Below are 17,490 nucleotides of genomic sequence, written 5' to 3'. Positions count from 1 at the left end.
GTTCCATTGTTCACTATAATATAATTTTTTCCAGCCCTTCAAAGTGCAGGAAAAACACAGTTTTTATTTGGACCTAACCAACTCACGTATCCCTCCGCCCAGGGTTAGCGCCCGCCGATCAGCAGTTGGTTAGCTCCAAATAAAAACAGCGTTTTTCCTGGAAAAAATTATATTATAGTGAACAATGGAACTGTGTATTTTTTTTCAGGTAAAACCTCTTTTAGGCCGTGAAAATAGGCCGTTTCTTTGGGTCTGTTCACAACACTGTATGTTGTAAATCTCTGGGCAGGGCTATTATGGGCTGGCGTTGCTAACGGGAGGAGTGCAGAGAGTCTTCTACTGCAATTAAAGTACTTAGGGGCTATTTGTAGATCATACAACCCCACTTTAAAAAAAATGATACTATCCCTTTAAGGTGACAGACCAGGCTACTAAAGGGTTAATGCTGAGAGTTTATTTACCAGAGAGGATGAGGAGCTCAGTGATCTCAGCATCGCCCAGGAAGGCTGCTGCATGGAGAGGAGTACGCTTCTCTGGGTCCTGAGGAGGAGGAGGAGGAGGAGAGGAGGAGGAGGAGGAGAGGAGGAGGAGGAGGAGGAGGAGAGGAGGAGGAGGAGGAGGAGAGGAGGAGGAGGAGGAGGAGAGGAGGAGAGGAAGAGGAGGAGGAGAGGAGGAGGAGGAGAGGAGGAGGAGGAGGAGGAGAGAGAGAGGGGAAGAGAGGAGGAGAAGAGGAGGAACAAGAGGAGGAAGAGGAGGAGGAAGAAGTCAGCTGATTGTAAAAACACAAAAACACCATTTGACCAGGGCTTTTATTTTGAAAGTCCTGAGGTCAAACTCACCTCATGTGATTTATTAACTGAACGTGTGATGAGTTCAGGATTAAAACTCTGGTTTCATCACATCTTCTATTGTTTTTCTCATCTATTTTCTAAAAAAGACATTTTTATATTTTCTGAAAACAGCATTTTTATGTTTAATGTTTTGTCTTCATCACTCAGATCATTTCCTCTGTGCTCAACTACAACAGGTTTTTATTCTGGAGGTGATCGGTTACACACTGGTTGTTTTCAGCTCCGTTACCACGTGGACCACACACACACACACACACACACACACACAGGACAGTGATGATGTCATGGGAGCAGTGGACACAGGATGTTTCTGAGCTTTCACCCAGTTCAAAAACTCTACATCTTTCCAAGAATATTTGTCTTTTTTCTTGTCCAAATGTCTCATTTCTAGTCAAAACTAATCTCTTTCCACTTAAAATAAGACTCATCACCTAAAAATTAACTTGTTTTTAGATCATTTTCACTTGTTTCAAACTCATTTTCACTTGAAATAAGTAGAAAAATCTGCCAGTGAAAGCAAGTTTTTTTTGTGCTTGTAATAAGAAAGAAAAACTTGCTCCACTATCAGATTTTTCTACTTATTTCAGATTTTTATTTATTTTAATGTTTATTTTGCAGGGACGATACATACAACATTGCCACAAAGAAAGATGAAAATAGACTTGAAATAAGTCAAAAGTGTCTAAAAACAAGCTGCTTTTTATATATAACTATGTATATGTATAAATATACATATTTTAGGTAATGAGATTAGTTTTGACTAGAAATGAGACAAATATTCTTGGTAAGATTTAGAGTTTTTGCAGTGAAGGAAGGTAACGAACCTACTGCTATGACTATAGGGATTATGGCAATGGGCCAATTTGCATTTGAAACTGTTGAACTATCCCTTTAAGACATTAGTGTATGTGTGTGTGTGTGTGTGTGTGTGTGTGTGTGTTAACCCCTTCCTCACCAGAGCGTTGATGTCTTCAGACTTGTAGATGAGCATGCGGATCTCCTCAGGGTCTCCACTGAAGATGGCCTGGATGAGGGGGGGCTGAGGACAGAGAGAGGGGGGGGGGGGGGGTCAATACACAACTACACAACTACACAATAACTACACAACAACTACACACAACTACACAATAACTACACACAACTACACAACTACACAACTACACACAACTACACACAACTACACATGATCAAGTCTCAGAGAGGATCAAACCAGACCAGCACGTTACACAAGAGAGAGATCCTTCCCACGATACGGAGGCCTGTGTGTGTGTGTGTGTGTGTGTGTGTGTGTGTCTGTGTGTGTGTGTGTGTGTGTGTGTGTGTGTGTGTGTGTTTGTGTGTGTCTGTGTGTGTGTGTGTGTAGCAGCTGCTGTGTTTATAATAGTTGGAGTCGAGGGGACGACTGTGACTCTGGACACGAAGAGAGAGAGAGAGGAGAATCTGACAGGAAGTCACAGTGGTTGTGTGTGTGTGTGTGTGTGTGTGTGTCTGTGTGTGTGTGTGTCTTTGTGTGTCTTTGTTTGTCATGATCTTCTTGTGTCGTTGTGTAGTTGCCGTGTTGTGTCTTTTTGTGGTTCGTTTGTGTCTCTTCTTATCAGTTTTGTCTCTTTTATCGTCAGTTTTGTCTCTTTTAGTTTAGTTTTGTGTCTTTGTGTTTCATGTTGCTGCTTCTGCCTCTGTCATGTTGTGTGTCTGTGTGTGTGTCTTTGTGTGTGCCTGTGTGTCTTTGTGTGTCCGTGTGTGTCATGATCTTCTTGTGTCGTTGTGTTGTTGCCGTGTTGTGTCTTTTTGGCTGTCTTTACACTGCAGGTCTTGATGCCCAATTCCGATTTGTTGCCTATATCCGATTTTTTTGACGGTCTATTTACATGTTCTATCAGAAGTGACCCAGATCTGATAATCTGCATTTACACCTGCTGTGCTGCATGAAACAACCCGCTGGAAATAAACTAGTGATTTCAGGAAATTGTCACGTAATAATATAAGAATATTTTTAAATAAAGGTGAGTCTGGTGTTCAGAGTTTATATCCAACACGTCACTTACAAAGTGAACGTTACAAAATAACGTTAGTGAAGTGGCTGCGTGGAGCAGAGCTGCTGTGAGATGAGCAGCTGAGTGACGGTGACAGTTGTGCCACCGTTCGATCCTCCGTCGCTCACGTAGTGAGGACGGGACAGCCTCACACATTTGTATACAATGTTTGTTTTTCCTCTCTTGATTTCTTATCGGCTCGGTTCAGTTTTTGCCGGTAGGAAAACGTGAAATCTGGTGTTTATCTCACGCTCCCTCGCTTGCCCTCGTATCGATCCGCATAGAAATGAATGTTACTGTAGTGGCTATATGAAAACAAGAACTAGTGAGGGGGAAAAAACAGACGCGCGGACACCACAAAAAATATTTTTTTATTTATTTAAACCTTTATTTTAACTCGTTGGTCACTGAGGTTTCCCTCATTTACAGGGACGACGAGTTTATTAAACACTAGCTGGGTTTCCATCCAAGTCGTATCGAATTTAAAAGCGGATTTTGTGAAAATGCGCAAAAAGCAAAGCGAATTTATGCCCGTTTCCATTCATTATTGTTTTGCGATTAGGAGGAGTGCACCGTGAGATTACGTCATATTGAGCGTGAATGTATCCAACAGTTGACACTCAGTTGACACTCAACATCATGGACAATTACTTTCCGGACTATAGACGCACCTGTATAATCCGCACCAGCTACATTTTAAAAGAAAATACATATCTAGGCCGCACTTGAATATAAGCTGCAGGTTTTCATGTTGTAACATGAGATATTTACACAGAAAGACAGTAGAACTGTGACAGTCTGTTCTGGTTACACTCCTCTCCCCCATGTGCATCTGTTTACATACGAAGTCGGTGAAAAATCAATAAGTTACATAACGATGTTACGGCGTCTGTTTGTGTTGTCTTAACCGTCATAAACAAAAGATTATGGGTTACGGAGCGTGTTTGTGTTGCAGTGCAGAGAGGAGAGCTGGGACACCGGGGCGTCGCTGGGTGAAGTCCAGCAGCTTCACCCACAAACTCTGCCTCAATTCACATCATCTGTTTCCATCACAAAAACTCGCATTTCCTTTAATCGATACGCTGACAAATCCACCCCCTCCAAGCGTATAAACTTTGATGCGCATTTACTGCCTTTATTCGAATTTCTGGCGTTTCCATTCAAGTATTTATGCGCATTTTCACAAAATGCGCATAAGAAAAGGTGGATGGAAACCCAACTACTGTAACGCCTGTGACAGTGATTACAACTGGCCACAGCTGGCCACGGTAGTCCAGGTCAGCCCCACGTGTCAATCACAGGCTACAGAGGTTCAGCGAGACGCGTGAGCACGTGAATTAATATTATCATTGATGACGTATGACACGCATTGCCAGGGAAGATCCGATCTGTCTGTTTAGACTGCAGACGCATTGGCAGATATCCGATTTGTATCTGATTTATTTCCACATATAACGGAGCTGAATCTGATCTGACAATATCCGATTCAATGCGCATTTGTCCCGTTTACACATTCATGTTACAGATCCGATCTGAGCCACTTGAGAGAAAAAAATCGGAATTGGGCCACTTGAACCGTGCAGTGTAAAGACAACCTTTGTGTCTCTTTTCGCCAGTTTTGTCTCTTTTAGTTTAGTTTTGTGTCTTTGTGTTTCATGTTGCTGCTTCTGCCTCTGTCGTGTTGTGTGTGTGTGTGTGTGTGTGTGTGTGTGTGTGTGTGTGTGTGTGTGTGTGTTGTCGGTCATATGTGTTGTTTTTTACTTCCCTCTGGTAAATAACTGGAGTGTTGTTTAATCTGTTGCCGTGACAACGCGTTCTTCATCACCCACAGGGTTTTTAATGGGGTTTTTTTAAACTTTGTGTCTCAGACTCGGACAAAGAGAATCTGTTGTTGAACTCCTTTACAGATACACATCACACACACACACACACACACACACACACACACACACAGACACACACACACACACACACACACACAGCAGGTAGATAGAGGCTGCGGGAGGAAGCTGAAGCTGCAGCTCAGAGTTTCTACAGGAAGCTGCTGAACTTCACTTCTACTTTATTTCTATTTTAAAATATTCTTATCATGTTCGACATGTTTCTACACTGCAAAAACTCAATATCTTATCTTATATTTGTCTTATTTCTAGTTAAAATGTCATTTCTAGTCAAAACTAATCTCATTCTACTTAAAATAAGACTCATCACATAAAAAAGTAGCTTGTTTTTAGACACTTTTTACTTCTTTCAAGCAGATTTTCACTTGAAATAAGTAGAAAAATCTGATAGTGGAGCAAGTTTTTCTTTCTTATTACAAGTGAAAATTAGTTTGAAACAAGTGAAAATGATCTAAAAACAAGTTCATTTTTAGGTGATGAGTCTTATTTAAAGTGGAAAGAGATTAGTTTTGACTAGAAATGAGACAAATATTCTTGGAAAGATTTTTGCAGTGTGACCTCATTAATCACTAAACACATCCTACACAACAACACAAACTGTTCAACAGCTCCACAAAACCAGGAAGTGGACCGACTACAGCCACATCTAATAATAATATAACTTTATTAACAAAGACATGATGCAACAAGACAAGTGGAAGCTCAGCTCTCTGCTGTTCCTAACTGTCTGGTTGTTAGTTTTACATGCTGTACGTTATTATAACAACGGAGTTTTACATGAATGTTTCATTGTTTGAAGTGTGTTTGTATTTGACATGTCGTCGTCACTGTAAATGAGAACTAGTTCTGAACTGATTCACCTGGTAAATAAAGGTTGTTGCAGAGACATTTGTCTCTTTATTATCCAATCAAATAGAACAGATTTTTTAACTGAAATTGTGTGCTGCACGTGGCGTGCACTGGGTACTGTGTACTTTTATGTATTTCTTTTTTTACCCAGAGACTTAGAGATGTATTTTTAATGGTGATATTTATTAGAATTCCTATTCTTACATGCAACTAGCAGACTTTACACAAAGCTGCCAACTCTCTTTTCTTTCCTGGTTGCTCTGTTATGCTATGCTATGCTATGCTATGCTATGCTATGTTATGCTATGTTATGCTATGTTATGTTATGTTATGTTATGTTATGTTATGTTATGTTATGTTATGCGATGCGATGCTATGCTATGTTATATGATGTTATGCTATGCTATGCTATGCTATGCTATGCTATGTTATGTTATGTTATGCTACGCTATGCTATGTTATGTGATGTGTTTGTGCTATGAGCATGTGGTGTGCGAGCCACCAAATGGAATTGCCCTTTAAGGGATTAATAAAGTAGTCTTGAGTCTTGAGATTTACAACTAAAAAAGAGATTTGAAAGCAAAGAGAATAAGTGGCAATCAAAAAAAAAAACTCTATAGAATAGGTTGCAATTCATTCAAAAAGTTGTTTTGAGAGCACATTTCTTCAACTTCAATCAAAACTAATGTTTGCAAGTAAAAACGTGTGATCATTTTCCTTATAAATCAGTAAAATGTCATACTTTTTTTGATTGCCACTTATTCTCTTTTGCTCTTAAATCTCTATTTTTTGGTGGCAGATGTGTTCTATCTGATTGAATAATAAAGACACAAATGTTTCTCCATAAAAGGAAAGTTGAAGCTGCTTCATCACATGAGTTCAGTCGTCAGAGAGAAAAGTGGGAGGAGTTTAGATCAGAGCCGTTAAACTGACGAGATGATGATGTGATGATGTGGCGTTAGAGACATTCAAACAGAGGAGGAAGAGGAGGAGGAGGAGGAGTAAAGAGGAGGTGAAGGAGGAGCAGGAGGAGGAAGTGGTCTGATCTGAGCTGCTGCTGTAGAGAAGTGAAACTGGTTTCTGAGCAACAGGAAGTGAAGCAGGAGGAGAAACACACAGGAAGTGGAGACAGAAGTCGACGCTGCGTTGTGTTTCTGCTCCGTCAGCCTTCACATCGTCTCAATCAATCATCAATAATCAATAGAACTGATCGGCTGGCGGCTGTTAACACATTTAGATAAAGAGTAAATATAATAAAACAATAAAATTAATATCAAACTGAATCTATTAAAGGTGTATACAGAAAAGAAAACTGAATTTGAGCCCACTCTGGGTCATAAAATGAGTGTAATAACTCATCTATCAGACGATGGAGGCCAAACTTTGAGCAAAATTCTATTTTTGAGTAAATCTGGGATGAAAGTGTGTTTTTTTTTTTTTCTCATTGGATAGTGCAGGCGCACGGATTATACGTCAGCCTGCTCACGATCAGGGCCGTTGCTAGGAATTCTGGGCCCCCTTAAAGAATACTAAAGTGGGCCCCTCCCCCTAACTTTTCCTTTTTTTCCCTTAGACTACGTATGTATTATCGTTTTTTATTTAGCCTTCTTTGTTTTGATGCCAATGCAGCATTACACTGCAAAAACTCAAGTATCTTAGCAAGAATATTTGTCTTATTTCTAGTCAAAATGTCATTTCTAGTCAAAACAAATCTCATTCTACTTAAAATAAGACTCATCATATTAAAAGCAACTTGTTTTTAGACACTTTTTACTTCTTTCAAGCAGATTTTCACTTGGAATAAGTAGAAAAATCTGAGAGTGGAGCAAGTTTTTCTTTCTTATTACAAGCACAAAAAACTTACTTTCACTGGCAGATTTTTCTATTTATTGTGAATTTAAGTGAAAATGATCTAAAAACAAGTAAATTTTTAAGGTAATGAGTCTTATTTTAAGTGTAAAGAGATTAGTTTTGACTAGAAATGAGACATTTTGACAAGAAATAAGACAAATATTCTTGGAAAGATGTAGAGTTTTTACAGTGTACTATGAGTATTAGTCAGGGTCTTACGCAGAATAAATCAGTCATACAAAGATTAGACTACTGGGGTTTTTTATGGGCCCCACTGGGCGCTGGGCCCCTAGAGTTATCATCACCTTTCTCCCCTAGACAACGGCCCTGCTCACGATTCATCAGCAACTCATATTGGATCCGTCATCAGTCATTCAAACGTCTGAGACACACACACACACACACACGGAGCTCGGTCTCGCCCCAAGCTTTGAATGTCCCGCCCGCTCGATAACGACCAATCAAATTCGTTTTCCTTACTCGTGTTGCAGCTCGTGACAACTCGGCGCGACAAACGGGACAAACGGCCATTTCTGTAGCCTACACCTTTAAATAATGAAGAAACATAAATAAAGTCCAGATTAAAGTAGTGAATCTGATCAGTGTCCAATAATCACAGATCAATAATGTTTAAAGGGATAGTTCACCCAAAATTCAAATTTCACTCATTATCTACTCACCAAATCTCGAGTGATTTGCATTGACACCGGTGCAAATCAAAATCGCTACAAACAACCTTAAAATATAGACTTATTTAATTTTTTTTGGAACAATTTCTCATGTCGGGGCTTCAATACAAGAGGGACATTACAGACGAGCAGCATGGAGGTATTTGGATGTTTTTTGGTGTGTCTTTTTGTTACGAAGAAAAGTGAGCTCCTTTCTCAACCGTTATATGGACATCATGCATATGGAAATTTGAATTTTAGGTGAACTATCCCTTTAACAGTGAATGTGTGTTAGAGAAGAGAAGAGACGGAGGAGCAGAGTGTGTGTCTGAGGAACTGAGTCGTGACCACACACACACACACACACACACACACACATACATATACAAACACACACTTCCCCCTCTGTCCTACACAAACTTCCTCCATCAGATTAAACCTGTTTTCATTCCACACACACACACACACACACACACACACACACACACAGGATCATAAAGGAAAAGTCATATTTGTCTCGTTGCCAAGGCGACGGCCTATAACCGGGTCAACGACACTCTCTCCTGCTGTCGTCCAATCAGAGAGGAGCTCAGCTGACACTATGACATCACGTCCTCCAAGATAGTCGTCTTCAGACAGAACAAACAGACACACACACACACACACACACACACACACACACACACACACGGTGCAGCAGCAGCTGAGGCAGAAAGTCAGAAGTCAACTATTTCCTGTTTTTCCTCTGATATTAATATTTTTAATAAAACTCTGTGACCTCTGACCTCTGGACAGTGACTCTGTCTTTACACTAAACTTAACTTAACTTAACTTAACTTAACTTAACTTAACTTAACTTAACTTAACTTAACTAAACTAAACTAAACTAAACTTAACTAAACTAAACTTAACTAAACTTAACTAAACTTAACTAAACTTAACTAAACTTAACTTAACTTAACTTAACTTAACTTAACTTAACTTAACTTAACTTAACTTAACTTAACTTAACTTAACTTAACTTAAAGCAGAAGTAAGTGATATATTTGTGTTAATATAAGTCTTAAATAGTTGTATCTTCCGACAGCAATCACTTACATAGAGTGTTTGGACCGAAACACGGGTCTGTCAGTCACTCTGCTCTGCTCTGAGCCCAGGAGAAAACATTCCTTGTATCCTACAACCTTTTATCCAATGAGGAGAGAGAACGGCATAAAGGGGCAGTCCTCTCTGTGTGTGCAGCCAAGGGATGCGCCTGAATGTGGTGACGTAGGGACGAGGACCAATAGATCCATGACGAGGGCGGGGGCTGCTAACTCCATCTGCTGACAAGACGTTATGGTGCGTTCAAGGCAACTCGTAACTGGTGTTTTTCCGACCTGTGAAGTCGTACCAGTTCGATCTGGTACGACTTCACAGGTCAGAAGTTACGAGTGGCCGTTATAGTGACTTTCACAGGTAAAACAGGTCGGAGAAACACGAGTGGGTTGCCTGGAACGCTACAAAGTCGTAAGTTGTGACTTGAAGCTGTAATTTACGGTTTCAAAAGCCTGCCTGGAACGCAGCATTAGCCAAAACCACAGGATCGCTTACTTCTGCTTTAACTAAACTAACTAAACTAAACTAAACTAAACCACGACCACTACGACTAGTAATAACAGTAGCAGTACGTAGTAGCTACAGTAATAGTAGGTAACAATAGTAGTAACTAGTAATACGAGGCCTGTATCAGTGGTGTGTGATCAGATCTGTGCTGCCTTCAAGGACCAGAGCAGCAGCTGGTTTTTTTCTGTCTCTCTGTGAGGGACTTCCTGTTGTTAGTAGCAGCTGATGGAGCTGATAGAGGAACAGCAGCAGCAGCAGCAACGTGTCTCTACTCTGCTCTGTGGTTCATACATTCACTCTATCATGTGCTGATCAACAGACGGTCACATGAGGAGGAGGAGGAGGAGGAGGAGGAGGAGGAGGAGGAGGAGGAGGAGGAGCTGCTACTCTCAGTCTGAGCTCTACTCTTTTATTTATCTGGTCACAAACATCTTCACTGACTGTCACGTCACTGTAAACTCTGACTGCAGACTGAGGCACCTGAAGGCATCGCCGCTTTGAACTCATTCAGTCTTAAAATGACCGACATAATTATAATTACAGTGAACTAACGGAGTTAAAACGTAACGTAGAGTCTGTAAACTCTGTGGTTTCTGCTGCTGCTCAGCCGATCTGATGAGTTAAAACGTAACGTAGAGTCTGTAAACTCTGTGGTTTCTGCTGCTCGGCCGATCTGATGCTTCACTGAGGAGAGATTTCACACGTTGAAGCCGAGACGATAAATAAACTGATAGATGAAGAAAACAAGCAGCAGACTGATGAGTGATAGAGAGATGAGGATGATGATAATAATAATGATAATGATGATGGTGAAGAAGTCAACTATTTCCTGTTCTTTCTCTGATATTAATATTTTTAATAAAACTCTGTGACCTCTGACCTCTGGACAGTGACTCTGTCTTTACACTCAACTAAACTAAACCAACTAAACTAAACTAACTAAATTAAACTAAACTAAACTAAACTAAACTAAACTAAACTAAACTAAACTAAACTAAACTAAACTAAACTAAACTAAACTAAACTAAACTAAACTAAACTAAACCAAACCAAACCAAACCAAACCAACCTAAACTAAACTAAACCAACTAAACTAAACTAAACTAAACTAAACTAAACTAAACTAAACTAAACTAAACTAAACTAAACTAAACTAAACTAAACTAAACTAAACCAAACCAAACCAAACCAAACCAAACAGTTTAGTTTAGTTGGTTTAGTTTAGTATAAAGACAGAACCAAACCAAACTAAACTAGTTGGTTTAGTTTAGTATAAAGACAGAACTAAACTAAACTAAACTAAACTAAACTAAACTAAACTAAACTAAACTAAACAGTTTAGTTTAGTATAAAGACAGAACTAAACTAAACTAAACTAAACTAAACTAAACTAAACTAAACTAGTTGGTTTAGTTTAGTATAAAGACAGAACTAAACTAAACTAAACTAAACTAAACCAACTAAACTAAACTAAACTAAACAGTTTAGTTTAGTATAAAGACAGAACTAAACTAAACTAAACCAAACTAAACTAAACTAAACTAAACTAAACCAACTAAACTAAACTAAACCAAACCAAACCAAACTAAACTAAACCAAACTAAACTAAACTAAACTAAACCAACTAAACTAAACTAAACTAAACCAACTAAACTAAACTAAACTAAACCAAACTAAAGACAGAACTAAACTAAACTAAACTAAACCAACTAAACTAAACTAAACTAAACTAAACTAAACCAACTAAACTAAACTAAACCAAACTAAACTAAACTAAACCAACTAAACTAAACTAAACTAAACCAAACTAAACTAAACTAAACCAACTAAACTAAACTAAACTAAACCAAACTAAACTAAACCAACTAAACTAAACTAAACTAAACAGTTTAGTTTAGTTTAGTATAAAGACAGAACTAAACTAAACTAAACTAAACTAAACTGTAGTATAAAGACAGAACTAAACTAAACTAAACTAAACTAAACCAACTAAACTAAACTAAACTAAACTGTAGTATAAAGACAGAACTAAACTAAACTAAACTAAACTAAACAGTTTAATAATGATGGTGATGATGGTGGTGTTCAGCAGACACCGTGACGCTGTGTTCACACTGAGGAAGAAGCTCATGTGATGGAACAAAAAGCTCCTTCTCTCTCTGAGCTGCAGACAGAGTCGACGCCTCGGGGACTAAAACGTTAAAAAGGAACTTTTATTTTGTGTTTTTTTTGTTTGGACGTCGCTCAGAGTTCATCTGCTCCAGGTCAAAGCACCAAAAAGTAAAACTTATTTCAACTAAAGTAGAAACAGGAAGCAGCAGCAGCAGCGACGTTGCAGCGCTGACTCAAGAGTTTCCTCTGCAGCGGAACGAGGTCGGACATCTTTGATTTTACAGGATGAGGAAGAGACCAGACAGAGTGGAGAATATAGCAGACGCTTTATCACTGATCATATTTATCCCCAGTTCAATTTATGCTGGGAAAATGTTTTGTTTGGCTACACTGAATATGATTTTAAAAAAACTAAATTCTCAGTTTTATATGATTAATTTGTTAATTATTTTATCCAAATTTTATATAGGCTACATGAGTCAAAGTTTTCTGGTAAGAAGCCAAACTTCCTGGAACAGTCTGCATGTGTTGGTCAATATATCTCCTCCCTCTGTGATTGTGAGAATAAAAAAGCTGTTAAAACATATGATCTTTGTAAGCTTTACAAAATATTTATTTAAGTTTATGTTTTTTCTGTCTCTGCCATATCTATGATGGTTTGATTGTGTATTAATGTTGTATACACTTATTTCATCTAACTGTATTCAGTCCTGTGTGTGTATACTCCTGTTGTTAATAAAGTTGTTAAAAAAAAAAGTCCATGCAGTTTGAATTTGCACTTGCTCATTTTTGATTATGTGCAAAAAAAAACACCCAGTAATGATGTTAATGAGCAGTAAAAAGATGAATTTGATCTCAGTTTAAATGTTAAATTCATATTTTCATCTCTGAACTTCTGTCGTCTGCAGCAGCAGTGAAACCAGAACCGGCTGCTTCAACAAATAAAGGTTTTTATTTATCACCATGTTGACGTCAGACTGTTGGACGATCAATACTGAATTGATAAATGGTTTCAGATCGATTTAAAACCAGCGCTGTCACACTCATGTCAGTTCAGGGGCCACAAACGGCACAATTTGATCTCCAGTAAAATAACAGCATGATAACCTAGAAATAAAAATAACTTTGATTTTATTTTTTCCCCTTTGTTTTAATGCATTACTAAGGCGTTTACAGTTAATGAATTATCGTTTTTCAGGAAGTAACAGTAACAGTGGTCTGCCTCCTTTCTCCAACTGTTTCTTAAAGGGATACGGCAACATTTTTTTGTGTGTCTTGCCTCACTCCCGAGTCCATGACCAGCAGATAGACACCATCCTTTCGACTGTCCGTGCAGTAACCATGGAGATAGAGCCGTATCGCCCGTAATTAGCTTAGCTCAAACACTGGAAGTGTATGGGTAGTGTTAGCCTGCCTCCACCTAAAGTCGCTAATTAGCTTAGCTCAAACACTGGAAGTGTATAGGTAGTGTTAGCCTGCCTTCACCTAAAGTCGCTAATTAGCTTAGCTCAAACACTGGAAGTGTATAGGTAGTGTTAGCCTGCCTTCACCTAAAGTCGCTAATTAGCTTAGCTCAAACACTGGAAGTGTATAGGTAGTGTTAGCCTGCCTTCACCTAAAGTCGCTAATTAGCTTAGCTCAAACACTGGAAGTGTATAGGTAGTGTTAGCCTGCCTCCACCTAAAGTCGCTAATTAGCTTAGCTCAAACACTGGAAGTGTATGGGTAGTGTTAGCCTGCCTCCACCTAAAGTCATCAGAGAAACTCTTCAGCAACTCTAAACGGAAACCGGCGGGCCGATCTTCGTCTCAGAGCTGACAAAACTCTCCGGTAAGGCATCTTGAGCGGTCAAATGCCGCTAACGGGACGAGATCGGTCAAAACGGAGGGTTCAAGCAAAGACGGTTTATTTTGGTTCAGCTACATCGAGGGTAGGTTAGCTTCCTGTTTCAAAGTAAAAGCACAAATTCTATCGTCATGGTTTTCTGTATTTAAAGCAGATATCAGTGGCACGGCCGTTTCGGCTAATGCTGTGTTCAAGGCAGGCTTTTGAAACCGTAAGTTACAGCTTCAAGTCACAACTACGACTTGGTAGCGTTCCAGGTAACCCGTAGCTCGTGTTTTTACCGTCCTGTTGTCTGTGAAAGTTCCCTATAACGGCCACTCGTAACTTCCGACCCGTGAACTCGTACCAGATCGAACTGGTATGACTTCACAGGAAGGAAAAACACAAAGTACGAGTTTCCTTGAACGCACCATGAGTTAGCAGCCCCCGCCCTTGTCAGGCATCAATTGGTCCTCGTGCTACGTCACCACATTCACGCGCATCCCTTGGCTGCACACACAGCCCTTCATGCCGTTCTGTCCCCTCATTGGATAACACTTGTATCCCACAAGGAAAATTTTCTCCTCGGGTTACAGCAGAGCAGAGTGACGGAGAGACTCGTGTTTAGGCTGAAATACTTCATGTAAGTGATTGCTGACGGAAAATAGGACTATTTAGGACTTATATTAACAAAAACATTCCACTGATATCTGCTTTAAAGGGCAACGGGTGTTTTATTTTGTGAAAGTAACCAGAAATGCGTTGGTCACAACGGCTAGCTTGAGTAGCGCCGAATTCGTCCCAACAAAATTGTAAACAGCTGGTATTTAGACAAATTAACGACTCACTGCTGATCTAAACGGATACTTTCTCACCTAAACATGTTTGAAATGTGGATAAAGTGATAGATTTACAGAGTTTAGAGCTAAAATGAAATCAGCTTCTGACTGCTGATTTCAGCTCGGGTAGGAGGCAGGCTAACACTACCCATACACTTCCAGTGTTTGAGCTAAGCTAATTAGCGACTTTAGGTGGAGGCAGGCTAACACTACCTATACACTTCCAGTGTTTGAGCTAAGCTAATTAGCGACTTTAGGTGGAGGCAGGCTAACACTACCCATACACTTCCAGTGTTTGAGCTAAGCTAATTAGCGACTTTAGGTGGAGGCAGGCTAACACTACCTATACACTTCCAGTGTTTGAGCTAAGCTAATTAGCGACTTTAGGTTGAGGCAGGCTTACACTACCTACACACTTCCAGTGTTTGAGCTAAGCTAATTAGTGACTTTAGGTGGAGGCAGGCTAACAAAAAAATGTTGGTGTATCCCTTTAAAGGAGAAGCTGTTTCTCCGATTACTTCCTGTATCTGTGTCATGTGACTCCGCCCCCTTTAGGAGACGAGCAGCAGGTCGAACAAGTTATGTTGAGTTATGTTGTGACCTGAACAGGTGTTGACATCTTCTCTACAGGAGATCTTTTGTTTTCAGACTGAACTCACTGCTGACTCACTATGGAAACTACAGAAAGGGGGCGGGGCTAACCGGTTAAAGCTGCAGAAAGGGGCGGGGCTAACCGGTTAACTAAGGAGCTGACTGCAGCAGAAGAACAGAAAGTATTTGTATGAGGCATTTGCAAGATGTAGGAAGTAGAACTAAACAGTCACTGTGAGTGTTTCACTGTCAGCGTATGATTGGATAATAACGGTTCACTTCCTGTTGTAGAGGGGGCGGAGCTAATTATCAACAGTTTTAGTTCAAACTGTGGTTGTTTCTACTTTTATTTGCCTTGAAATTAACATATTTTAATGACGTCGATCGTCAGAGCAACAGTCACAGACACAGTAAGTCAATAATAAATCGTGACTCAGGAGGATGCTGCCATGTCCAATCAATTAATGGGAATAATTAAAGGGACAACGAGGAGTTTTGGAAAAGCGAAGTGTCTTCTCACTACATTTATGAGCCTCCGCACCGTGAAATTCTTTGACCGGTGCAAGACAGACTCATGTTTTCATTCATCAAGAATTAAAGTCAGAGGTTGGAAGACGATCACATACCGTCGTAGTTCCCACCATAAACGGAGATTCATACGGCGGCGTTATTCTCATGACTCGCCACGAAACCGAAAGTAAAGAAACGCTGGTCGGCTCGCCCAGCATTTCCACCACCACTAATAATAACAAAATAACCATAGAGACAAAACCATAGATTTATCTAAAATGGAGCCATTAACAAGTGGTAACGTAGATTCATCCACATTAATATGAGACTTTTTTATTGTCGCGGAATTTTTCCTTCTGCCGATGGAGAAAACTCCTCGTTGTCCCTTTAATGAGCAGATTAATCTATCTTGTCAATAATAGGCTCTATGCACAGCTCCACTACTTCCTGAACTTAAACAAGCTCCTTTATTTCCTGTCTTACATTATTGGACAAACTGATGAATCCAGGTGTGTCTGACTCTGACCTCATGTAATCACAACAATGGTCAGACACACCTGGATTCATCAGTTTGTCCAATAATGTAAGACAGGAAATTTAAAGGAGCTTGTTTAAGTTCAGGAAGTAGTGGAGCTGTGCATAAAGCCTGTAATCAGAGTGAAGAGAGGCTGTGGAGGTGTGAAGACAGGACCAGAGGCTGGAGGCTCAGGTCCAGGTGAGAGCAGCTACCTGAGCAGCTGCTGAGCTGCAGCAGAACACCTGTATGTGCATACTATATGTGCATGTGTATATATGTGCGTGCATGTGCGGAAGGACAAAACAGGAAGTATGTCTGTGTGAGGACCGGTCTGTGTGCATTTTAACGAGACTTAATAGATTTTAAACCGAACCTAAACCCCCGACACTGTCTCTACTCTGACACCCGGGCTGCAGCAGCCGGTTCCCCGCAGCCCTGTGACCCGGGGCCCGGTGCCCGGCTACTGGAGGTCTGGAGGTTTAATAACGTCTCCGTTTGACCGGAAACACAAAGACAAGACAAGCAGAGAGACGTTCAAACACACACACCAACCAGCCAGCCAGCCAGCCAGCCGGTCCCTCCGAGGCTAAGTGAACCGAGCTAACAGCGGCTAGTAGCTACCTGCTCGACCAGCTTGAGGACCGCCATGTCCGGCTGCTGCTGCGGCTGCTGCTCCGCTGCTCCCTCCGGCTGCAAGGCACCATGCACGGCTACTCCTCCTCCTTCTCCTCCTCCTGCTCCTCCTCCTGCTCCTGCTCCTGTTCGGTTCTCCTCCTTCTCCTCCTGCTGCTCCTCTTAGCGGCTGCTGCTGCTGAAGAAGAAGATGAAGATGGTGGTGGTGATGAAGGCCATGAGGCCGGCTGCTCCGTCGCGCTGTGCGGCTGCTGCTGCTCCTTGTCCCGGGGAGGAGAGGAGGCAGCGCCGGGGAGCAGCTGCGGTGAACAGCCCGAGTCTGGGCCGCTCCGAGGCCGCTGGTCGCCGCAGCTAGAGCCGGTCCTCTGGTCCTGGTCCTGGTCCTGGTCCTGGTCCTGGTCCTGGTTGTGGGTCTGTTGCACGGAGGGTTTGTTGGTTTGTTTCTCTCTAGCAGCGGCGTCTCGCTCCTCTCTGAGCCGCGGTGTGGTGGGTCGTGGCCGGGTCGCAGAGCCTCAGCCTCCCGCAGAGGAGGAGAGGAGAGAGGAGGCAGGAAGTCGGAGCTTCTCTCCTCCTCAGCTGCTGCTTCCTCAGCATCAACCAGCAGCAGCAGCAGCAGCGGCCCCTGCTCGATGCCGCCCCCAGCGGAGACACCGGCACATGCACACACACACACGCACACGCACACACACACACATGCACACAAACCG

General features: G+C 41.1%; 1 protein-coding gene across 3 annotated transcripts in view; it reads right to left on the bottom strand.

The window, feature by feature from the left end:
* Positions 1 to 16,894, bottom strand: part of ankrd44 (ankyrin repeat domain 44) — a 57,168-nt gene extending 40,274 nt beyond the window's left edge. For all 3 annotated transcript variants that reach the window (XM_085772660.1, XM_085772658.1, XM_085772659.1), the window contains exons 1-3: positions 16,772 to 16,894; positions 1,807 to 1,890; positions 462 to 540 (exon numbers count right to left, since the gene is read on the bottom strand). In XM_085772660.1, coding sequence (XP_085628786.1) covers positions 462 to 540; positions 1,807 to 1,890; positions 16,772 to 16,798 — 190 coding nt within the window. In that variant the 5' untranslated portion in view covers positions 16,799 to 16,894. The remainder of the gene's footprint in view (positions 1 to 461; positions 541 to 1,806; positions 1,891 to 16,771) is intronic.
* Positions 16,895 to 17,490: the final 596 nt, after the last annotated feature.

Source organism: Trachurus japonicus, unplaced genomic scaffold, assembly GCF_045865225.1.
Source record: "Trachurus japonicus isolate A0001 unplaced genomic scaffold, Traja_1.0 AP030749.1".
NCBI classification, from domain to species: Eukaryota; Metazoa; Chordata; class Actinopteri; order Carangiformes; family Carangidae; genus Trachurus; species Trachurus japonicus.
This window is presented reverse-complemented; position numbering and strand designations above follow the sequence as displayed.